The 25977-nt window shown below is 35.2% G+C and overlaps 5 protein-coding genes across 5 annotated transcripts; 2 read left to right on the plus strand and 3 right to left on the minus strand.

The window, feature by feature from the left end:
* Window positions 1-2635: 2635 nt before the first annotated feature.
* LOC127521496 (trace amine-associated receptor 13c-like) lies at window positions 2636-3622 on the minus strand. Its single transcript, XM_051910770.1, has one exon. The coding sequence runs from the start codon at window positions 3620-3622 to the stop codon at window positions 2636-2638; it is 987 nt and encodes a 328-aa protein (XP_051766730.1).
* Window positions 3623-6753: 3131 nt separating this feature from the next.
* On the minus strand, window positions 6754-7734 carry LOC127521509 (trace amine-associated receptor 13c-like). The gene has a single exon (XM_051910791.1). The coding sequence runs from the start codon at window positions 7732-7734 to the stop codon at window positions 6754-6756; it is 981 nt and encodes a 326-aa protein (XP_051766751.1).
* Window positions 7735-11439: 3705 nt separating this feature from the next.
* LOC127521407 (trace amine-associated receptor 13c-like) lies at window positions 11440-12432 on the minus strand (the record flags this gene model as incomplete). Its single annotated transcript, XM_051910648.1, has 1 exon — window positions 11440-12432. A coding segment is annotated over one exon (993 nt), but the record flags the coding sequence as incomplete, so codon positions are not given.
* Window positions 12433-16725: 4293 nt separating this feature from the next.
* Window positions 16726-17691, plus strand: LOC127520358 (trace amine-associated receptor 13c-like). Its single transcript, XM_051908341.1, has 2 exons — window positions 16726-16787; window positions 16899-17691. The coding sequence occupies exons 1-2, from the start codon at window positions 16726-16728 to the stop codon at window positions 17689-17691; spliced, it is 855 nt and encodes a 284-aa protein (XP_051764301.1).
* Window positions 17692-24024: 6333 nt separating this feature from the next.
* Window positions 24025-24918, plus strand: LOC127520359 (trace amine-associated receptor 13c-like). Its single transcript, XM_051908342.1, has one exon. The coding sequence runs from the start codon at window positions 24025-24027 to the stop codon at window positions 24916-24918; it is 894 nt and encodes a 297-aa protein (XP_051764302.1).
* Window positions 24919-25977: the final 1059 nt, after the last annotated feature.

Genomic DNA, 25977 nt, shown 5'->3' on the forward strand with positions numbered 1-25977 from the left:
GCCCTCTGCAGGCATTTGACATATAATTCATAATGTACGTAAGTTGATTGTTTACATTATGTATTACATTATGTATTTTGACAGTGTTGTTAAAAAAAAAAACAAAATAACTTGCTTTTGTTACTTTCATTGAAACAAACAATTATTGCCTCATTGTTATTATATAGCTTATGTATTTTAAGTCATTTTAAAGACTGTTGTTCACTTAGGTCTATTTTTATAACTACAAAAAAAAAAAAATGGTAATGGAGTTTGTGGAGGGGGTTGGAGGGCACAACAATACAGTTCTGCTTAGAGCACCCATTTGGCCAGCAGCGGCCCTGGGCCCCGGGTAGGTCCGATGTAGAAGTATAAATCAGACTTTAGAGGAAACAGAAGAATAGGAACTAATACAAACAATAGGAGCTTTGGTGCTTGGCTCGTTAAACATTTTCATTGTTTATAGATATCTACATGAAAATCATTAAAGACAGAAAATTCAAATAAAATGCATACAGAAAATTTAGACAGAAATATAAAAAAAAAATGGGGCTAATTGAGTTGTTCAGTCTGTTTAATTTTTAATGCTTTTTTGACAGATAGAGTGTTCATCACAGTACAAATCATGTTCAGTTTTCTCAAGAATATGAGAAAGAAAATCGCACTGCTGAGGTGGAGTCTCAAAGAAAGTTTTGGAGAGTGCAATTCATCTGAAAATTTCAGCAGAAATCTACAAGCCTGGGTATTGTTTACGAGCATGTATGTTCATTGAGAGAAAGACATTGTCACAGAGACGAACTCCGTGATTCCCTCCTTTGGCCATCAGAGGGCGCCCTCACCAGAATACTGACACACACACACACACACACACATACATGCACACACTACATTTCCCATCAGCCCCGTACCTTGGCACTGATCATCCCATCCAGCTGCAACTCATTACCTGGACTATTTAAGCTGCATTCAGTCTTGCATTCCTTGCGCGGTCTTGTATTACTACGGTTTGCATTTCTGAGCGTTCTTTATTGTGTCTGCCTTCCTGTTATTGACCATTTGATCCCCGTTACGATTCTCTGCTGCCTGCCCTTTGGACTATTTGCCTTGATTCTGACCAGCCCTGACCCACTGCCTGTATTATGACTACGATTCTGCCTGCCCTCTGTTGTTCCAGTCTGCTGTTGTTTGACTATTGCCTGTCTGACCACGATCATTGTTAATAAAAGCCTGCTAATGGATCCCACTTCGTGTGACGAGTCGTTACAGACATTTACTGACTAACAATAATTTTAATATTTATAATGATGGATTTATTTTTTAAATATAAATATTATTGTAATATATTAAAAAAAGAGCCATGTCCCATGTACCTAATTGAGAAGTAATGCTTTACTCTAGGCATGCTGCGATAGGCGTTACCGGTGTTACACAGTGTTCAGCCGTTTTTTGTTTTTTTTTTTGGGGGGGGGGGGGTTTGTTGTTGTTGTTGTTTTTAACTTTGTGTTATTAACAAAGTTTTTTTTTTATTTTATATTAAGCCTAGCCTATAGCATGATGTATGCCGTGCTTATTCATTTTGTTAATAAAAGTTTTGTTTAATATAAGTCAGTTTGTCATTGTACTGTTTCGTTGTTGTTTTTCATTAAGAATAATAATGAAACTACCATTCAAACAATTGCTGCCCCCAAACTGCCGCTAATTCGAAAACAAATGTAAAATGGACATGGCCACACAGGCATTCATAAATGAGGTGGAAAAGAGGGAAGCCCCTGGCCCCTGGTTAAACCTTTTCTTTTTTTATAGATATCTTTAAGAAAGTCATTAAAAAAAGAAAATTCAGACAGAAAACAAAGTTTACAAAGTTTACTTTGGGGCTATAGGTTTTATACTTTTAACAGTACAAAACCTGTCTTCACACACTGCCAATGCTAAGGCATAGAATGTGCAAAATTTTCTGTACAAAAACACTTTCTACCAGGTCTTTATACAGTTATTACTTCAATTTAGATTTGTTTATTCTTTATATACACTTGAGGTATTGTGTTTCTATGTATTGACCCCATTTAAATGATTTAATTTGATCTGTGCTTTAATTTATTCTTACTGATGTTTTTCCACTTTTGCACAAGTCTGGCCCATTGTTTGATTACATTAACTTTGTTAAACTAAACAAACATTTGTACACAAGTATGTGGGTAGTTGACATAATTTCAAACTGTGACATACTATACTACTTTTAAAACTGTTAAACATAATTTTTCTAATATAATCGTTATAAAGACAGATTCTATAACTTCACATTGAGACGATACATAATGTATTTGTATTTGTATTTTGGCACCATTTAGGAGTAAGTGAACTACAAAGAGGTAAAAAAAGAAATGCACACCATACACATTTTTTAAACAATCATAAACATAACTTAAAATCTTGATGTAAAAAGAAACAACTCCTATTTGCTGTGGTTCTATGAATATTATGTATTTATTTTCATCAGGGAGCTTATATCCTTAACTTGCTGATGTACAACATAAAATATCCTCAAAAACAAAGTACTGAATACTGTACAAGAAAACAATAAGGAATATATCAGTAACTCTTTAAGCAAAATTCTTACAACTCTTTTAAAATTATTCTTAAAAAAAATATTCCTTAATTATTTATCCTCTGGGAAAAGGCTAAAGTATTCTGAAGATGGTTTACATATTTTTAGAGTCACAATGTGTTTAGCTGATAATCGGAACCATTTATAAAACAGAGCATAGATAAGGGGATTCATACAGGAATTCATGTACAAAATCCAGCATGTAACATTAAATTGAACCGTTGGCTCATTTCCTTCAATAAGAGTGACTATATAGTATGGTATCCAACACATAAAGTAAACCATTACAACAATACCCAAAGTTTTTGCTGCCTTTCTTTGTGACCTGCTGACACCTGTGACAGAATTTACAACCTTGGCCTGATGTTTCGCAACACAGAAGATTTTCACATAGATAGACATGACTACAGAAGAAGGTGTGACAAAAGTGACTATGAGGTCTGTGACAACATGTTCAAATTTAAAAGAAACTGTACATTCTCCATAACACCTGCCGTGTGTCTCTGGGTAGAACATAGTATTATACAAGATAATGACAGAATATATGCTTGAACACAGCCAGTTTGTAAAATTGCAAAAAACAACTTTATCAGTTGTGACCCTTACTGTGTATCTCAAAGGGTCACTCACAGCAATGTAACGATCAACAGATATAAAGACTAAATTACCAAGAGATGCTGAAACAACCATAAAAGCAATAAATAAATATAGAGAACAGAATGTCTCTCCAAAGTACCAGCATGATTCTATGAATGTGATGCCCATAAATGGTATAACAATCAGTCCCACAATCAGGTCAGCCACAGCCAGAGAGAGGATGAGCAGGTTAGTTGGAGTGTGAAGCTGCTTGAAGTGAGAGATGGAGATGATCACCAGCAGGTTCAGAAACACAGTGAACACTGATGCTAAAAAAACGAAAATGTACAAAATGACGTATTCCGCTTCATGTTTGATTTCTTTGAAACATGACAAACTGTTGTTTGGAAAGCAATACTGGATTTCTTGACTGTTGTCCTCCATGATGCTCCTGTTAATCATTTCCAGATTTTATTATATCCTCATATGTAGCCTGGCCCTGTTGTTCACTCATCAAAGACCTCTATAAAGCTATAGTACAACATTCAGCTTTTTACCTTCCTTCACTGATTCAAACTCTAATTTATATGTACAGAAAAAAGGGACATCCCATTAAATGTGAGGTTTGATTATACTCCATTAAGCCCACCTACTATTTAAATATTCAAAGCATTTAGCAATGAATTTAATTATTTGAAATGTAAAAGTTCTGATTGTGTAATCCTTTCAAAAATTACAAAAATTGAAAAACTGAAACGTAACTGCGTTGAACAAGGGCCAACAATAATTCAGTATCACATTCATTTTAATATTGTTCATGAAGTGGATTTTTTATTATTTTACAATGTTTCCTGAGTTGCACTTATAATGTTAGTATGATTTTCACAAGGTTCACAAGGTTGCAGTGATGAGCACTGAACAGATGACAGTCTGTTGATCACGTGAATGCAGTGATCTCATCGTTGTAACTCCATTTCTGCACTCTCACGAAATGCTTTCACCACAACTAACAACAAACATTTGTATGTAAATACAGTATTGTTAGCCTAAGAGCTTTGTTGTGCAATGTAACAGCGGCATTTATTATCATGGCAGTTTTGGCAAGTGTCCAGATAATCTTGCGCTGTTTGATTGACAGCTTCAACCATTGTAAAGGGAGCGTACTTTGATGAAAAGCATTTATCAGTTGCGTTTTGTTCCGTGTTCACAACAATTCAGTCTTTTCAATGTTAAAGTCTTCGTTACTGACTGACACACTCATAAAGACAGTCTTTGCTGCCATCTAATGGCGTAATAATGTAACTTCTGTTGCTGTTCACGGTCAGGGACTATTTTTTCCAGTGGAAGGAATGCTTTTACTGAAAGTCTACTTCAGGAAAGTTGCATTGATACATATTTTTTTTAGGCACGACGCGAAGCCCAACAACGCCCTTCAGACGTGACTTATTCACAATACAGCACAGCCTCTCATACCTTATTGCTTACTTAACAAATACAACTCTTGAGAATGTTAGAAAAAATAATAGATGTTACCTTTGTCAAGGTCCAAGTTTTAGGTCATTTGACTCATCTCATACTATACTTCATATCTCTAAGCAACAGTTATGATTAGAGGGAAAAAAAAGGACAGATAAAGAGGACAGGATATGACATGGTTAATTTGTACATCATTGTAATGTTCAATCATTGTTTAACACTTTTTTCCAAGTCTTTATTTGTCTTTTTTTTTTTAAATACCTCAATAAATATCATATTGTGGACTTTATATTTTGATATCGTTACATCCCTATGAAATAGTGAACATACATTTTCACATTTTACCAGGAAAGTGAGTCACAGATGTAAAGTTGTTATTTTTGTTTTGCTTTTGTGCATAAAAAGTACTCTCGTCGCTTTATAAAATTAAGGTTAAACCACTGCAGTCACGACACCTTTTTAACAATGTCTTTAGTACCTTACTGGACCTTGAAAGTGTTGGTTAAATTGCTGTCTATGAACGAGTCATATACCTCTCTTTTCATCAAAAATATCTTAATTTGTGTTCCGAAGATAAATAAAGTTCTTCCGGTTGTGGAACGACATGAGGGCGAGTAATTAATGACAGAATTTTAATTTTTGGGTGAACTAACCCTTTAAAGCGATCTAGGTGTTATATTCGTGTTTTTTGAGTTCAAAGGCGCTACCAGCATATCTATTTATTACAACGTTGGGTATTGTAGTCAATTAAATGGATTTCTGTTGAAAATGACCAATCAGAGGTGTTTAAGTTACCGGTAGTGAGAATCCGCTCAGTATCTCTCAAAACGCTGAATGAGTTTATTTTTAGAGCAAGTTTACTAAGTTCTGCACGTGCACAAATCCTCTCATTATAAAAACAAAGCAGAGACACAATGTGAATAAATGATTAATTGTGCAGTTTTGACAGATTCAGCAGACTCGGGCACCGAACAACGTAATTAGCGCAAGATGTCAGCACCATTTTGGGGAATTGGCGGCTTCACTTTTCTACAATGGAAGAGAGTGAAGGTGTGTCGTCCATCTTTTTTTACAGTCTATGGGGTGACATCATTCCCAACAACATTAAAGTGGAAATGCAGCATTAAAGTGACAGCAGCCTTATAAATCTGCTGCAGTCTATCATTAATGACAACCAAAGAACAAAAAACAAACACAAAATCACTCGCTGCTCTTGATTGAACAACTTTTGTGTCTTTAATAAGGATTAATCATTTAACAAGATTGCACAAGTCAAAAATGATGAAAACAATAACTTTTTTGGCAGAGCAAGTAAAATTCTGCACCAGCCAGTAGAAAAAAAAATCCTAAACAAATCCAGCTAAATGTGACGTTTATTATAAATGGTTTGTGAAGATTGTTTCAAGTTCACTTAAATTTAAAATGTGTTATATTTATAAAACCTATTAAATGTTACAGTTATGGCTTTCAATTATACTGTAATGTTGAATGGCTATAATTAATGGCTAAAACTGAGGGAAAAAATCCATTTAATATAGACATCCGTATTGGTATCAGTGGTGCTGGCCTTCCTAGCACTTAAAAGATTTAAAAAGATGCCATTAAACACATTTTTAAAATTAAGTCTTAGTTGTTTCTTCATTCATTTGAAGATTCAATATAAAGTTATTATATAAAAATATAGAAAAAATTGTTAGGTGTGATTTATCATGATTATTAACTGAAAATGTGCTATTAATTAGTTATTTTTTTATCAATTGACAGCACTAATAGCTACTGAAAAGGTTTCTGTTGTGTCTTACATCTTTGGCATGTGTAATATATAAAACAAAACCATGAAATTTTGATATGGCGGATCAGATTATTGCTTCCTGTTAAAGACAAGAATCCACTAAAGCAGAAAAAATGTCAGAGCAGATGTCAGAGCAGATTTCCTCTCACATTTCCTCCTCAATGAACCTTCTATTACCCATTTACCACCCTTCAGAGATTATAACTTTCACTTGCTGATGTACAACATATAATGTCATCAAATACAAAGTAATAATCAATGTACAAGGAAACATAATTGAAGATATATCAGATCAGTGACTCTCCAAGCAAAACTTATAAATGGATCATTTATCCTCTGGGAAAAGACTTAAGTACTCTGATGATGGATTCAAGATTTTTAGAGTCAGAATGTGTTTAGCTGATATTCTAAACCATTTATAAAACAGAGCATAGATAAGTGGATTCATACAGGAATTCATGTACACAATCCAGCATGTTACATTAAATTCAACTGATTCTGTTGACTCATTTCCTTCAATAAGGATGACAATATAGTATGGTATCCAACACATAAAGTAAACTATTACAACAATACCCAAAGTTTTTCCTGCCTTTCTTTGTGACCTGCTGATCCCTGTGACAGAATTTACAACCTTGGCCTGATGCTTTGCAACACAGAAGATTTTCACATATATAGACATGATCACAGAAGAAGGGGCAACAAAAGTGACAATGATATCTGTGACAAAATGTTCAAACTTAAAAGAAACTACACATTCTCCATAACACCTGTTGTGTGTCTCTGGGTAAAACATAGTATTGTACAAGATAAGGACAGAATATATGCCACAACACATCCAGTTTATAATAATGCAAAAAACAACTTTATCAGTTGTGACCCTGACTGTGTATCTCAAAGGGTCACTCACAGCAATATAACGATCTACAGATATAATAAATAAATTACCAAAAGATGCCGTAACAACCATAAAAATAATAAATAAAAATAGAGAACAGAATGTCTCTCCAAAGTACCAGCATGATTCTATGAATCTGATGCCCATTAATGGTATAACAATCAGTCCCACAATCAGGTCGGCCACAGCCAGAGAGAGAATGATCAGGTTGGTTGGAGTTTGGAGCTGCTTGAAGTGAGAGATGGAGATGATCACCAGCAGGTTCAGAAACACAGTGAACACTGATAATAAAGAAATGAAAACATACAAAACAATGTATTCCACTTCAGGTTTGATATCTTTGAAACATGATAAATTGTTGTCTGGAAAGCAATATTGGATTTCTTGACTGATGTCCTCCTCCATCATACCCATGTCAAACATTTTCACAGCTGATTATATCCTCATATGTAGCCTGGCCCTGTGCACCCCGTTCTTCATCAAAAGACCGCTTTGAAGCTGTGGTATAATGTTCAAGCTGTCAGTTTGACTTTCTGCCTTCCTTTACTGACTCAACTCTAATTTAATAACATATAGAAAGGGACAACCAATTAAATGAGTGGTTTGATTATACTGCATTAAACCCACCTACAATTTAAATATTCAAAGCATCCCATGAGGACCTTGATGATGTGTATTAGGGGTGTAACGGCACACAAAAATGACAGTACAGTACAGCAAGAGGTAAAAAAATAAACTTACTTGTTGCTATAATATTAAAGGATACAATTAACAACAGAGCCCTAAATTCAATTGCTATTTATTTTTAGATATAATAATCAACACTCACTAGTTGTATGTTGTATGCAAACATGTAAAATGCATATAAGGCAGTTTTTGCATTAACTTCTAAATCTTATGATAACATTACGTTTCTACTCCAATTCATTGTTAAAATATATTCATATACACAGTGGCCGTTATCGTCTCAGAGGTGTAAATGAGCTGGCAAGAAAGCGGATCTAGATGCAGGAATGGTTTAATAAAACACATAGAAAACACTAGGAACAACGACACAGAAGGAAACACCACACATAACACCTACAACGACTAGAACTCAAGTGAAACACAAGCACTATATATACACAAGGAAGACTAGCTTAACAAGATAACAAGGGGGTGTGGTAAATGGAAACACCTGGGGAACCTAATCAACATGAAAAACTACAAAAACTACAAAGCAGGACATAAGACAGGAAATACCTAAGTGTCCACAAACAAGGAATACATGACAGACATAACTTGTTTTCATGACAGATTTATTTAAACATAGGCTTACATTAAGCATACATATTAAATAATGAAACCAGGTTAAGTAAAATATAAACAATATATAGGCTAATAGCGAACTAATGAGCTGTGAATGAATTGCCTCAGAAACATTTACCTCAGAAATGTAATGCTACATGACATATTGTTCACAAGCTGATTTATTGATATCTTTCAACCATTGAAATACTGATTGAGCGATTACACAAGATACGTTTCAGTAAGTTGTACAGTACTGTATCTTTCAAAATAGCTTTGTGGTTCATTTTTATTCTGTAACTGGAATTAAAGAGGAAGTGATGGTCGTGTTCACTTGTGCTCCACGCTGCTGCTTGAACTGAGGCGCATCTATACAGTGATCGGTCATGCCACATCAAAGAGTGTCAAAACGGCATTTATTGTTTGAATTTCATGATAAAATGGACAGAATTTGAGAGATGAGACTTTGTTTCTCATAGAAAGTAACAAAACACAGAGCTTATTGCTATTATTGGTGGTTAAAGGTGGTTAATGGGCTACAACTCTGTATTCATTGGTTTACATGTGTACCATGTAAAAAAAGGGTGTACTCACACTAGGCACGGTTGCCTTGTACCGTGCCCTGGCGCAATTATCCCCCCTCCCCACTCACCTGCTGGCCTGCACTTACACTGCACTTAACGTTCTGAGCTAGAGCACGCTTATGTTATTTGCAATGCAACTTTTTGTTTAATAGATTTATCAGTTTCACTTGATTGTGCTGCATGTATCAGAAGATTATTACGGAGGCAGCTTTTTTACGGAGACAGAATTTGCAGTTTTACTTAAAAAAAATACAATTCCGGTTCATCAATAAGGGGAGAACCTGACCAGTTATAAAGCTAAATATAGTCGATGATGACGTCATTATTGAACAAATAAAGGCTGTTCACACAGAATGTGCTTTTCCATTCCAATGACCTACTTTTCCATTGTTTTTCTATGTAAACACACGCTAGACAGACATGTATGACCGTCGCGCTCCCATCTTGCATCTTTTGCAATGTCTCATGCATGACATGGCATTCTAAAAATGTGGCGCTCAAGTTCAAATCAGTTCAACTTTTAAAAAGTGCATTTAAAAATTCTGTGCATTTCGAGACCTTGCGTTTTTCCCCCATTCCACTGCCCGCGTCTTGCATTTTTGAAAGAAAAAATGCATTCTGTGTCAACAAGCCCTAAGTTTGAACCTCGTGCTGTGACTGGAAAATGGGTTGCCTTGTGCACGGCATATGACACTGCCCACAAATATTGCTCCTATATAACAGCTTATTTTTATCAGTTCTTTTGTCTTTGGGTCATTATATTTCTCGCAGATTTCTGCTCGTTCTATATCAGATGCATATAAAGTAGCATAGTAAAGCTTACATTTATATGAATGCATTAGTGAGAAAGCGATTGTATGTGAATTAATTCTACCTGGCAGCTTCTCTGTACAAATAGTAACTAAAACCCACAGCTTCACTAAGAAATATACACTAGAACTTTTCAGTTTCTAAGCTATTTTACTGATAAATCACAGAACAGTGCTGACAATATATTTCTGCGCTACTGAATGATTCTGTGAGCATGCGCGATCTGCGCGCTACTGTCTGTGTGTGCGTAATACAGCAGCGCAGTTTAGAACAGCAATTAACTTACATGTACAATAAGCTGTTTTGCTTTCATCCGATCAATATTGAGAATCCAAATGGTATAATCAAACATATCTTGTGAAGCACTCTTGGAGTATGCATTTGTTTGTCATTAACTGTTGGATACGGAGAGTAAATGTGGACTTCAAAGATTTCTTATCCTGCTGCGCCCTCTATAGGCCATCACCAGCTACTAGTCGACATCATGCTTAAAGCGTCATGGCATGAGCGTTAAAGTCGACTAGTCGATGCAACCCTAAAATATACTTGAATTAATTTAATTAATTGAAAAGTGTTCTATCCAAGTAGTAATAGCAGATGTTTGCTGTCGTAATGATGACAGTAGCACACACAAGAGTAGAAGCTATTCCATGCTAGGGCACAGTAAGTGTTCACACTACATGCATACTGCGCACGAACCCACCTCTTCAAGAGGGCCAAGATGCAGTACGGAGCGATCACACCAGTCAAACAAACCAGACTTTGGGGGTCAAACGTGCTCAGGAAAGGAAAAAAACAGTCTGACAGAAGAGCTGGAATAAAAATCATGTCAAAAGTTTACTTTGGGTCTATTTGCGTCTTTCAGTCTGTTCTGTTCTGCTTCTTTTTCTTTTTTTTTTCATAACAGGAACGGCGCTCATAGTACAAAACGTGTCTAGTTTTCTCAAGAATAAGACGAGGAAAAAATATCAGACACTGCTAATGTGTCAAACAAACCTTTCTGCAAGCCGTTCTGCTCTCTACCAGGTCTGCATACAGTTATTACTTAAATCTGTATTTATTTATTCTTAATATATATTTGAAGTGCTGCATTTCAATAGTCCCCCTTTAAATTATTTCATTTGATGTATACTTTACTTTTTTCACAATTATTTTCACGGATGATTTTCCAATTTTACACAGGTTGCCCCACTGTTTGTTTACATTGATTTTGTTGAACTTTACTGATTTCGAATAAACATTTATAAACTGTTACATGGGTAGATGGCATGAAATTTCAAGCAGTGTGACAAAACATGCTGTTCTAAAAGTATTTACCTTCTAAAAGTATATAAACAGCATAGAATTTCATCAAATACAAAGTAATAATCATAATTCGTAATTACACACACACACACACACACATATATATATAGAGAGAGAGAGAGAGAGATTATTTATCATCTGGGAAAATACTAAAATATTCTGATGATGGTTTGAATATATTTAAAGTCACAATGTGTTTAGCTGATATTCTAAACCATTTATAAAACAGAGCATAGATAAGTGGATTCATACAGGAATTCATGTACAAAATCCAGCACGTTACATGAAGTTCAACAGATTCTGTTGACTCATTTCCTTCAATAAGGGTGACTATGTAATACGGTATCCAACACATAAAGAAAACTGCGACAACAATTCCCAGAGTTTTTCCTGCCTTTCTTTGTGACCTGCTGACACCTGTGACAGAATTTACAACCTTGGCCTGATGCTTTGCAACACAGAATATTTTCACATATATAGACATGACTACTGAAGAAGGGGCAACAAAAGTGACTATGAGATCTGTGACAAAATGTTCAAACTTAAAAGAAACTGTACATTCTCCATAACACCTGTCGTGCGTCTCTGGATAAAACATAGTGTTGTACAAAATAATGACAGAATATATGCCACAACACATCCAGTTTATAATAATGCAAAAAACAACTTTATCAGTTGTGACCCTGACTGTGTATCTCAAAGGGTCACTCACAGCAATGTAACGATCTATAGATATAAAAAATAAATTACCAAGAGATGCCGTAACAACCATAAAAATAATAAATAAAAATAGAGAACAGAATGTCTCTCCAAAGTACCAGCATGATTCTATGAATCTGATGCCCATTATTGGTATAACAATCAGTCCCACAATCAGGTCAGCCACAGCCAGAGAGAGAATGATCAGGTTGGTTGGAGTGTGAAGCTGCTTGAAGTGAGAGATGGAGATGATCACCAGCAGGTTCAGAAACACAGTGAACACTGATAATAAAGAAATGAAAACATACAAAACAATGTATTCCACTTCAGGTTTGATATTTTTGAAACATGATAAATTGTTGTCTGGAAAGCAATACTGGATTTCTTGACTGTCGTACTCCACGATCCTCATGTCAAACATTTTCACAACTGATTATATCCTCATATGTAGCCTGGCCCTGTGCACCCCGTTCTTCATCAAAAGACCACTTTGAAGCTGTTGTACAATGTTCAAGCTGTCAGTTCGACTTTCTGCCTTCCTTTACTGACTCAACTTTTATATAAATGTGCAGAAAACAGGGACATCCAATTAAATGTGAGCTTTGATTATACTGCATTAAACCCACCTACTATTTAAATATTCAAAGCATGCGATGAGGAATTTGATGATGTGTATGTGTATGTGAATGTGTAAGGCTTTAAAGGGTTAGTTCACCCAAAAATGAAAATTCTGTCATTAATTACCCTCATGTTGTTCCACACCTGTAAGACCTTCGTTCATCTTCAGAACATAAATTAAGATATTTTTGATGAAATCCAAGAGCTCTCTGACTCCTCCATAGACAGCAATTTAACTACCACTGGCAAGGCTCAGAATGGTAGTAAAGACATTGTTAAAATAGTCCATGTGACTACAGTGGTTCAACCTTAATTTTATAAAGCGACAAGAATACTTTTTGTGTGCAAAAACAAAACAAAAATAACAACTTTATTCAACAAATGTGTCTCTTCCCTGTCAGTCTCCTATGCTGTTCACGTTCAGCCCTTCTGGGTTCTACGTCAGAACGCAGACTCATTATTGGCCAGCTCCTGCGTCAACATCACGCGTATGCGTCGTGGTGGTCATGTGTACAGTGTTGGCCAATAATGAGTCGCTGTTCTGATGTAGAACCTAGAAGCGCTGAGCGTAAACAGACTTTTAAAAATGGTGGTTAAAATAAAATTCTGCGTGGAGTCAGCCAATCAAAATGCTGTGTGAACTCAACCAATCAGCATGTTCAGTGCCCAAGTCCCACCCCCGAAAGTACCTGAACTTTGAAAAAGTACTACCTCACGAGCAGGGACTTTTTCAGAGGGGAATTTTTACCTGAAACTTTATTTAGACCCTGATTCCTGCGGTCGAAACACACCGAGTACCACCCCAAAGTCCCTAGTTCCTGGGGAAAGTTCCTGCAGTGGAAACTGAGCTATAGTCTGACAGAAATGCTGGGAAAAAAATCATGAAAAGCTTACTTTGGGTCTATTTGCGTCTTTCAGTCTGTTCAGTGTTAAACAGCTTTTTTTTCCACAACAGAAATAGCACTCATAGCACAAAATGTGTCTAGTTTTCTCAAGAATAAGACGAGGGGAAAATATCAGACACTGCCAATGTGGAGACACAAAGAGTGTGCAAGTCTTTGTGTCAAACAAACCTTTCTGCTCTTTAACAGGTCTGCATATACAGTTATTACTTAAATTTATATTTATTATTCTTAATATATATTTTAAGTGCTATGTTTCTATAGTCCCTATTTAAATTATTTCATTTAATGTGAACTTTACTTTTTTCACATTTATTTTCACAGATGTTTTTCCAAATTTGCACAGGTTGCCCCACTGTTTGTTTATATTGATTTTGTTGAAGTTTATTGATTTTGAATAAACATTTATAAAAAAGTTACGTGGGTAATTGGCATGAAATTTCAAGCAGTGTGACATGCTATACTACTTCTAAAAGTATTTAAATTCTAAAAGTATACAAACAGCATAGAATACAAAGTTATAAATAATATATATATATATATATATATATATATATATATATACACACACACACACACATGTATATGTATATGTTATATAAATTGATCATTTATCCTCCTGGAAAATACTGAAATATTCTGATGATGGTTTGAATATATTTAAAGTCACAATGTGTTTAGCTGATATTCTAAACCATTTATAAAACAGAGCATAGATAAGTGGATTCATACAGGAATTCATGTACACAATCCAACATGTTACATTAAATTCAACTGATTCTGTTGACTCATTTCCTTCAATAAGGATGACAATATAGTATGGTATCCAACACATAAAGTAAACCATTACAACAATACCCAAAGTTTTTGCTGCCTTTCTTTGTGACCTGCTGACACCTGTGACAGAATTTACAACCTTGGCCTGATGCTTTGCAACACAGAAGATTTTCACATATATAGACATGATCACAGAAGAAGGGGCAACAAAAGTGACTATGAGGTCTGTGACAACATGTTCAAATTTAAAAGAAACTGTACATTCTCCATAACACCTGTCGTGTGTCTCTGGGTAAAACATAGTATTATATAAAATAATGACAGAATATATGCTTGAACACAGCCAGTTTATAATAATGCAAAAAACAACTTTATCAGTTGTGACCCTTACTGTGTATCTCAAAGGGTCACTCACAGCAATGTAACGATCTATAGATATAAAGACTAAATTACCAAGAGATGCTGAAACAACCACAAAAACAATAAATAAAAATAAAGAACAAAATGTCTCTCCAAAGTACCAGCATGATTCTATGAATCTGATGCCCATTATTGGTATAACAATCAGTCCCACAATCAGGTCAGCCACAGCCAGAGAGAGAATGAGCAGGTTGGTTGGAGTGTGGAGCTGCTTGAAGTGAGAGATGGAGAAGATCACCAGCAGGTTCAGAAACACAGTGAACACTGATGCTAAAGAAATGAAAATATACAAAATAACATACTCCACTTCAGGTTTGATATCTTTGAAACATGATGAATTGTTGTCTGGAAAGCAATACTGTATTCTTTGCCTGTTGTGCTCCATAATTCTCGAGTCAAACATTTTCAAAGTTGAATACATCCTCATCAACAGACCACTTTGAAGCTGTGGTACAATGTTCAAGCTGTCAGTTTGACTTACTGTCTTCCTTCACTGACTTGACTCAATATATATGTACAGAAAAAAGGGACATCCAATGAAATGTGAGGTTTGTTTATACTACATTAAACCCACCTACTATTTAAATATTAATAGCATTCAGTGACTACGTTTACATGTGCACCAATAATGTGATTATTTCCAATAATCAGAGTATGGACTTAATCGCAGTACAATGTTTACATGACCCAAGCAAACCTTGTCACCCATTTACATGGAATTTTCATTCTAATTATTCGCTAAGAATTGTAGTTATTTTTAACACAATTATTCACATACCTCAATGCACAGCACAAATGACAGTAAATAAACTTTTGCAGGGCTTTATGGTAAGGTTCAGATTACTTGCCCTGCCAAAATTCACTAGCCCCATCACAAAAAAATTAATAAATGACGAATACTAAACGCTTTTCCACCATTGGGTCAAATGGTGAGAACGTTAAGGAACAGCTCCAGTTGTATTTCCACTTAAGCCTGGTACGGCACGGCACGATTACAATTCTCAGCATGGTTGGCTAACCGTGCAGCTAGAATGCGTGAAGTGACGTCGCAACTCAGGAGTGTTCACTTGTCTGTTGCCTGGCTACCAATTTATCTTTAGCTGGCTAAGCGTGCTATATGAGCAATTTAATAATAAAATGAAAAGAAATCTCTGATCACCCTACATAGTGGCTTTTGTTTTTGTTGATTGACACATTTAACCTTGTATTCTAAGAAAAATAGCAGTCGTTTACTGCTATAGAACATGAAGAGCATACAAAACTACATCAAACCAACCACAAGTGAAGAAAATAAGATAATATACTCCAATTTTATCATCTCTATAACAATCTTCTATCACGCTATATTAAAACTCTGGAGTATTGATAGTACCCATGAAATAAAAGTCTACAAAAGGAGGTAGGGTTTTTTGCCTTTTTGCTTCTAAACTCTGGAATAGCCTTCCTGATAATGTTTGGGCTCAGACAAACTCTCTGAGTAAATCTAGATTAAAGACACATCTCTTTAGTCAAGCATTCACATAATGCATCTCTAACCTTGTAGTCCAGTTATATCTAATGAAATAGTAACAAATTCACTTGATAATATTTTGCCTGAAATGCTCTGACATATATTCATACTCAAATGAATTAGTATGACATGACAGAATACTGACTAAATGTGAAGGATATTTTTGTGATAAAAAATGTGTTCATATGAACAATTTAAAACAAATTGCACTTTTGATAATAGCCAAGTTTGGTTTAAATGTATTTGTAAATGTAAAATTCTAATTTATTTTTACGTAACGAAAGATATATATATATATATACACAGTATATATATGTTTGTATGTATATACAGTGTATGTATACTTAAAAAGATGTACATGTAAAATGATATCATTAGATATCATCATAGTGGGCGGTAGATGGGTTGGCCAGTCTGATCAGTCACTGTATAAATGAAAGGACAGTAAGGAGAGCAGAACAAACTCCTAACAGGAGGAGACTCAATCATGGCCTATGAGACAGAGGATCATGAGACTCAATACTGCTTTCCTGCCATCAACTCATCATGTATCAAGGAAAAACGCTCCAGACATGAATATAATTTCATGTATGTGTTTTTTTCATTGCTGTCAGCATGGACTGTGTTTCTGAACCTGCTGGTGATCATCTCCATCTCTCATTTCAAGCAGCTTCACACTCCAACCAACCTGATTATTCTCTCTCTGGCTGTGGCTGACCTGCTTATTGGACTTATTGTCATGCCCTTAGAGGCCACCAGGCTGATTGAAACATGCTGGTACTTTGGAGACACTTTCTGCAGACTGTTTTTAATAATCATGGGACTTCTCTTCTCAGCATCTCTCAGTAATTTAGTTTTAGTTGCTGTTGATCGTTATGTGGCTGTGTGTCACCCTTTTCTGTACCCACAGAAAATAACCACAACTAAAACTTTAATTATTGTCTGTATTTTCTGGGTTTGCTCTTCAGTGTATAACACTGCAATAGTTATGAGTGTCTCACACAAAAAGTATGCATGTTATGGAGAATGTACAATTATGATTACTTTTGACTGGTCAGTCTCTGATCTGTTCTTGTCTTTCTTGTTTCCTTGTACCCTGATCATAACTTTATATTTGAGAATATTTTATGTTGCACATCAGCAAGTGAAAGTTATAAACTCTCTGGTGAAGACTGGAAAACATGTAACTGAAGGTTCAGTGAGGAGGAAATCTGAAAGAAAAGCTGCTCTCACATTAGGAATCATTGTCACAGTTTATCTATTTTGTTGGATTCCTTTCTTTATTTTGTCCCTAACAGAAAACACAGAAATGGCTTCTACCACAGCCTATATATTATTATGGATTTTGTATATTAACTCAGGTCTGAATCCTCTTATCTATGCTTTCTTTTACCCCTGGTTTAAAATGTCAGTTAAACACATTTTAACTCTTAAAATATTCAAGCCAGCATAATATCTTTTTGACTTGACCATAATAATGAATAGGATTTACTGACATTCATTTCTCCTCAATGGGAAAAAAATCGTAAGAATAGAAGTTGTGCCAGTTCATTAATCACAATCCTATGATGTTATACAAGGAATCATAAGAGAAAACCCTAACTCTAGCCCTAACCCTGTGGATCAATATTAAGATCTGCTTTGAGTGAATCTGATAGCACAAAAGTTATATGATTCATTAATTAGTGAATGATATATTTATTTGCTGAGAACTACGTTCAGAACTAAGTTCAGAACTATGTTAGAAAATATATATGTACTTCTCCAATCTATGAAATGTTAGCTTAGTAACTATGATCATTTGCACATCTGTAGAAAAACTTTAAAGGGTTAGTTCACCCAAAAAATGAAAATAATGTCATTTATTACTCACCCTCATGTCGTTCCACACCCGTAAGACCTCGTTCATCTTCGAAACACAAATTAAGATATTGTTCATGAAATCCGATGGCTCAGTGAGGCCTCTATTGAGAGCAAAGCCATTCAAACTCTCAAGGTCCATAAAGCTACTAAACAATATCAACAATATCTTAATTTGTATTCAGAAGATGAACGAAGGTCTTACGGCTGTAGAATGACATGAGGGTGAGTAATATATGACATTATTTTCATTTTTGGGTGAACAAACCCTTTAAGCTCAATGTAATGTTGTATTTATTTTGGTATATGAATACATTTCACTAGCATAAATTACTACTGGTTAACTGAATGAGAAAGATGCCACTGACCTGTATCATATTTATTATAATCATTTTCTTTAAAATGGATTTTAAAATAATTAAAGAGAAAAGATGTAATCTATATTAAATTTTTAATTAAATGTAAAGAAGACGCATATATGAGTCTGAGCCATCAGCTGATAGAACAATTGTTTGGTTAATTAATCAAAAAAATAATAAACATTTACTAAACTGCTATGTTGCATCAGAGTGGGCAGTAGACGGGTTAGCCAGCCTGACCTAAACTACAAGTATATTGGTATTAATCAAAATATGGCATTGTTTCTTTAATTCTCACACTCTATACAGAGAGTTCACCCAAAAATGAAAATTCTGTCATCATTCACACAAAAGACAATATGAAGAACCCTGAGGCTTAAACAACATTCGACCGACTGACATTCATTGTACGGGGGAAAAAATTACTTTTCAAAATATCTTTTGTATTACAAAAGTCAAGTTTGAAACAACATAAGGGGGAGTGAATGATGACAGACTTTTCATTTTTGGGGTCAACTAACCCTTTAGGCTTGCTCTCAAAGAGATTTCTTGCCCTATGCTGAAAAAATAAATAGAACAAACAGTTGTGGTGACTAGGTGGTACTTGGATGTCATAAAACTTGGATGTCAATCATTGTGGATCCACTGTTCCACACAATATAACAACAACAATCATATTAAATGGACTTTTTTTAAATAATTAGGAAAATTAGAGTCTAGAGCAGTTGGCTATTCTGAATCGCATATACTGGAAGAAAGGTAACTGAATAAATTATCTACAAAAAGATGATGCCATGATGTTATAGTGTTATTACAATAGCAATATTTCTTATTTTGTATAATAATTTTATTTAGTAATTATAATAAAAAAAGACTGCAAGCAGCAATTATCAGGGCCAAAAAGGAACAATGAGACATGCAAGTATGGCTGGGAGTTTCAGAAAAACTGTAACTACAGACGTTTTTAGATTAATTTAGTCAAAATGGCTGAAAAATCACAAATACAGTCACTGTAATATAATTAACTTGCTTATTACTTTTGACCAATAGGTGACGCTGTTACCAAATTGATGTTGTGGTCAGTGTGAGAAGACAATGACTCGTACAAAGTTTGCTGTAAATATGCCAAAGCACCGCAGAGTTACAGCTTCAGAATCAGCTTGACCCCATGCCATCAAATTTGTTCATGCATTGTTTGAGAACGGTTTGGTCAATCAAAAAGCTTTTGACAACTTTTTGCCGACATGGGCTGAAGATGGTCTGAGCTGATTTTGGTGAAAATCGGACCAAAGGTCTAGAAGGATCTTAGAAAAGTGGGTTTTCAAAAAAATTCAACATGGTGGAGAGCAAGTTCGACGAAATATGGTATAACTGGTATCATTGTTCTTGGTATAACTCAAAGAATCTATAAAGGCCAGTTTCATTAAAATAGGCAAAATTATTTAAAAGGTTTATTTATTTATTTTTTTGACCAGAAGGTGGCGCTGTTCCAAACCTTTTTGAATACCTTCAGGGAATGGTATGCATTCATAAAATACAGCATTTTATGACAAAATAAAAAATGGCCGACACCCAAAATGGCCGACATTTTTAAGCAAACCGTTCAGAAGTTATTAGCAAAAAATAGTTTTCTTTCACTGTGCCGAAACGCTGCATGTAGCCTCTGGTCATGCTTGTGATGACATGTATCAAGACTCGATCCAATTTGACATGCTCTTCGTCATATTCGGCCACGCATTACTCGAGAACAGTTGGGTTTATCAAAAAGCTTTAAAAACTTTTTGCAAGCAAAGTCTGAAGATGATATGATTCAATTTTTGTGAAAATCAGACAAACCATCTATAAGGAGTTTGAAAAAGTAGGTTTTTCTGAAAATTCAAAATGGTGGAAACATTTTCATGACAGAAAAATAATAAATGCTAAAATTAATTTATGGAGACATTCTTTTTTTTTGTATCTCACAGATTTCACACTTTGTTAGTTTGGTTGTTTAACTTCATTTGACATTTATTTGCATGGATACATTAAATTCAGTTAATCAAAAGTGGTAGGTCAGGTCACTGACCCATGACTCATCAACAAAGAAAAGCTGTTGCATCAGTCTGTTATGTGTGTTTGCCCATGTTTTTCACACTTTTAATGAATGGTTCAGTTAAGGATCATCTCTGTAATCAGCAGAGATTTTAAAAGCACCCTCAGGGGCACATTTTGTAAATAACATGCCATAACCATAATTGGTCTTCAGAGTGTACTGTAATTGATTTACTCAGATGTTCATTTCATCTAATCATGAGGGGTCACTGCCTAATGTTTAAGGCTTTGATCTACTAACTGAAAGGCTCTTACTTTAGTCCCGTGAAGAACAACGGGAATCATGTGGCATCTCTGGCCTTATATATCTAGTGGTTCATAATCAATTAATGCCAAGCCCAACATTAAGGCATTTACAAACATCACTACTCATCTCATATCAAAAAAACTTTGCAACATGTCCACATTATGAACAGTTTTGGCTGTTCATAAACAAATTCAAGCATAGTAAAAGAAAAAAAACTTTCTGCCACACCTGCTGATGACCAGTGACTTATATAATATTATATGACTTATATAATAAAACAAAGATAGATACAATTGAAATTAAAGCTGCAAGCAGCAATGAAAGGGCCCTTGCACCCATGCCACCGCCACCCGGTGGCTTTAGGAAAACAGAGCACGGTGGGCAATATGCATTTCAGTATATAAATATAGGACGACTACATCAGTCATTTGTATTTGCCACACTTCATGCTACCATATGGTGGTGATATGACTATAACTAAATTTTGCTGTGTAGTTGTCTTCAGGCCAGGGCACTTATCAAATATGAATTTTGAGGCAGATTGGACAATGTATGCTTGAGTTACAACAACTTCCTTTTTCATGACAATAATAGCATGCTTTAGCACTCAGCTAAGTGTTGCTAGCATGTTTAGCACATTGAATATTTTAGTATGTTGCTAGTAGTGCATCACGGTGGTAAACACATCACTTCCTGTTGCCAGTGGGTGGCGCCATTACTATAACTGAATATTGTCATGTATGCCTGAGTTACAACAACTTCCTGTTTTGTGGTGTTAATCGCATATACAGGTGCTGGTCATATAATTAGAATATCGTGAAAAAGTTCATTTTTTTATTGTAAATTATTTTAAAAAATGAAATTTTCATATATTCTAGATTCCCTACATGTAAAGTAAAACATTTCAAAAGTTTTTTTTTGTAAATTTGTTGATTAGAGCGTACAGCTAATGAAAGTCCAAAATCCAGTATCTCAAAATATTAGAATATTTACATTTGAGTTTCATTAAATGACCATCCCTACAGTATAAAATCCGGGTATCTTTTGTTTTTTGAAACCACACTAATGGGGAAGACTGCTGACTTGGCAATGGTCCAGGAGACAATCATTGACACCCTCCACAAAGAGAGTAAGTCACAGAAGGTCATTACTGAATGGGGTGGCTGTTTACAGAGTGAAATATCAAAGCATATTAAATGCAAAGTTGACTGGAAGGAAGAAATTGGGTAGGCAAAGGTGCACAAGCAACAGGGATGACCGCAAGCTTGACAATACTGTCAAGTAAAGCCGATTCAAACACTTGGGAGAGCTTCACAATGAGTAGAATGAAGCCGGAGTCAGCACATCAAGAGTCACCACACTCAGACATCTTCAGGAAAAGGACTACCAAGCCACTTCTGAACCAGAGACAATGTCAGAAGCATCTTACCTGGGCTAAGGAGAAAAAGAACTGGACAGTGAACAGTGGTCGAAAGTCCTCTTTTCAGATAAAAGTAAATTTTGCATTTCATGTTGAAATCATGGTCCCAGAGTCTGAAGGAAGACTGGAGAGGCACAGAATCCAAACTGCTTGAAGTCTAGTGTGAAGTTTCTGAAGTCAATAATGATTTGGGGGGGGCGTGACGTCTGCTGGTGTTGGTCCATTGTGTTTTATCAAGTGCAAAGTCAATGCAGCCATCTTCCAGGAGATTTTGAAGCACTTTATGCTTCCATCTGCTGACAAGCTTTATGGAGATGCTGATTTCCTTTTCCAGCAGGACTTTAGCACCTGCCCACAGTGCAAAAACCACTTCCAAGTGGTTTGCTGACCATGATATTACTGTGCTTTATTGGCCAGCCAATATGCCTGACCTGAATCTATGGGATATTTTTAAGAGAAAGATGAGAAACAGTCGATTCAACAATATACAGATGATCTGAAGGCTCAATAGTGCCTCAGCAGTGCCACAGGCTGATCACTTCCATGCCACACTTCACTGATGCAGTAATTTGTGCTAGGAGCAAGTCATTTGCTGTAATATGTCCTGCCGATCAAGTATTGAGTGCACAAAAGAACATACTTTAAAGAACTTTAACTTTTCTGTTTTGCAAATCCATTTTTTGATTGATTTTAGGAAATATTCTAATATTTTGAAATACTGGATTTTGGACTTTCATGAGCTGTACGCTCTAATCATCAAAATTTTAAAAAAAAACTTTTGAAATGTTTTACTTTACATGTAGGGAATCTAGAATATATGAAAGTTTCATTTTTAAAAATAATTTATAATAAAAAAATGAACTTTTTGATGATATTCTAATTATATGACCAGCACCTGTACATTAACACTTAGCCAATTGTTGCATGATTTAACGTGTTTCTAGCATGTTTGGTACTTCATTTTGCTCCCACTGACTTTTTTTGTAGGTATTAGACTGTTATGATCGTTATGATATGTGTGTGTTTTTGTTTTGTTTTTGTAAACATACTCGATAATGTCTGAACGTTAAAACAACAATTACGATATTATCGTAGACGATATATATCGCATACCCCTATGATGCAGCACTGCAGTCTATGATCCATTAGGCAGTCCTTATTGTCGAGCCCTGCATTTTCATTTTTGGTCCGGACCAAAAGAACCAAGAGAACCAGACTACAAGTGTGAACACACATTTACTCAGCCTCATGTCATTCCAAAACTGAATGACTTTCTTTCATCTGTGGAACATAAAATAATATATACTGAGAAGTGTGTTTTTGTCCATACAAAGGAAGTCAATGGTCTCCAAAGTTGTTTGGTTCCTAATATTGTTCAACATATTTTGTGTTCTGCAAAAGAAAGAAATGCATACTGGTTTGGAACCAAATGATTGATTAAGTGCATGTTTAAAAAAAAAAGGAAGGAAGAAAGGAAGGAAGGATTGATTGATTGATTAAGTGCATGTTTAAAAAAAAAAGGAAGGAAGGAAGGAAGGAAGGAAGGAAGGAAGGAAGGATTGATTGATTAAGTGCATGTTTTAAAAAAGAAAGCTGCAGCATCAGATTGGTAGGTAGATGGGCTGGCCAGTCTGTCAAACAACTGTATAAATGAAAGGACAGTAAGGAGAGCAGAACAAACTCCTAACAGGAGGAGACTCACTCATGGCCTATGAGACAGAGGATCATGAGACTCAATACTGCTTTCCTGCCATCAACTCATCATGTTTCAAGGGAAAACGCTCCAGTTATGATTACTATTTCATGTACATGTGTTTTTCACTTCTGTCAGCATGGACTGTGTTTCTGAACCTGCTGGTGATCATCTCCATCTCTCACTACAAGAAGCTTCACACTCCAACCAACCTGATTATTCTCTCTCTGGCTGTGGCCGACCTGCTTATTGGACTTATTGTGATACCCATAGAGGCCATTAAGTTGATTGAGACGTGTTGGTACTTCGGAGAAACTTTCTGTAAACTATTTATGTTAATCATGGGACTACTTTTATCAGCATCTCTCAGTAATTTAGTTTTAATTGCTATTGATCGATATGTGGCTATCTGTCACCCTTTACTGTACCCACAGAAAATAACCATGACTAGAATGATAATTATTGTCTGTTTTTGCTGGCTTTTTTCTTCAACTTATAATATTGCAATTGTAGTAAGTATCTCACACAGAACAGATGCATGTTATGGTGAATGTAATGTTATGCTTACATTTGAATGGAGAGCAATTGATTTAATATTTTCCTTCCTGTTTCCTTGTGCCCTGATCATAACTTTACATTTGAGGATATTTTATGTCGCACAAAAACAAGTGAAAGTTATAAACTCTCTAAAGGGTGGTAAATGTGTAATGGAAGGTTCAATAAGGAGGAAATCTGAGAGTAAAGCTGCTCTGACATTAGGAATCATTGTGGCAATTCATCTGCTTTGCTGGATTCCATACTATATCTTGACTCTAACTGAAAACACAGCAATCCCACCCACTGTACTGTATTGTCTAATATGGGTCTTATACATTAACTCATGTCTGAATCCTCTTATCTATGCTTTATTTTACCCCTGGTTTAGAAAATCTGTTAAACACATTATAACTCTTAGAATATTTCAGCAAGCATCCTCTCGGCTTAATATTTTTACAGATCGTCATTCATGATATTTTTAACACAATTTGTGCTTCAAACTGGTGAAGCAATTCCTTATAAAGTGCACCATATATTGTCATTTAGAACTTATTTTAGATTATTTTAATAGGCTAAATAATCCATAACTAATCTACGTACCAAATAAATAAATGTAACTTTTTGCAAATGTAACAAAACAAACATGTTAATGTTTTATCAAATTGTCAGGAATCTTAATTATCCTGATCATATACATGATGCTATTCATATTATATCAACTAATTATAACATCCATGTACATGTGCATCTCTAATTAGGTTCAAATCATTAAATAAGGAATAAAATTGAAATTTAGCAGGTGTCAATTTGTTACTTGCACATTACTCGACATCACAAAGCCTTCATTTAAAATTTCATTCTTCATAAAAATTCTAATCTTCACAAGAAACACCTACATATACTATATCATTTTGCATTAATTCTGCATTAAAATCTTCCCAGGCCAAGTGGGTTTCTTAATAAATGGACAGAGTATCCCATTTAAAAGAGATTACTAGATGCCAGTAAAACCAAAATAGGGCCTTTACAGTTCCAGGTCTTCACATCTAATTTTGATAAAGCTTCACAGTCATTTGTGGAACTATTTATTCTATCTATTTCTATATGCTTTAATTCAATGTAAGTGAGTAGTCTGAGTTAACAGTACCATTGCGCCATCTTCTTTCTTTTTTTTTTCTTTCTTTTTTTTATGGTAAAACAAACAACAACAAAAAAACTACTATGCCATTATAGAACTTCAGAGTGGGCGGTAGATGGGTTATTCAGTCTGATCCAGACACTATAAATGGAAGGACAGTAAAGAGGGCAGAACAAACTGCTAATAGGAAGAAACCACTCATGGCCTATGAAACAGAGGATCATGAGACTCAATACTGCTTTCCTGCCATTAACTCATCATGTATCAAGAAAAATGCTCCAGACATGAATACAATATCATGTATGTGTTTGTATCACTGCTGTCAGCATGGACTGTGTTTCTGAACCTGCTGGTGATCATCTCCATCTCTCACTACAAGAAGCTTCACACTCCA

This window comes from Ctenopharyngodon idella, chromosome 10 (assembly GCF_019924925.1).
Source record: "Ctenopharyngodon idella isolate HZGC_01 chromosome 10, HZGC01, whole genome shotgun sequence".
NCBI lineage: Eukaryota > Metazoa > Chordata > Actinopteri > Cypriniformes > Xenocyprididae > Ctenopharyngodon > Ctenopharyngodon idella.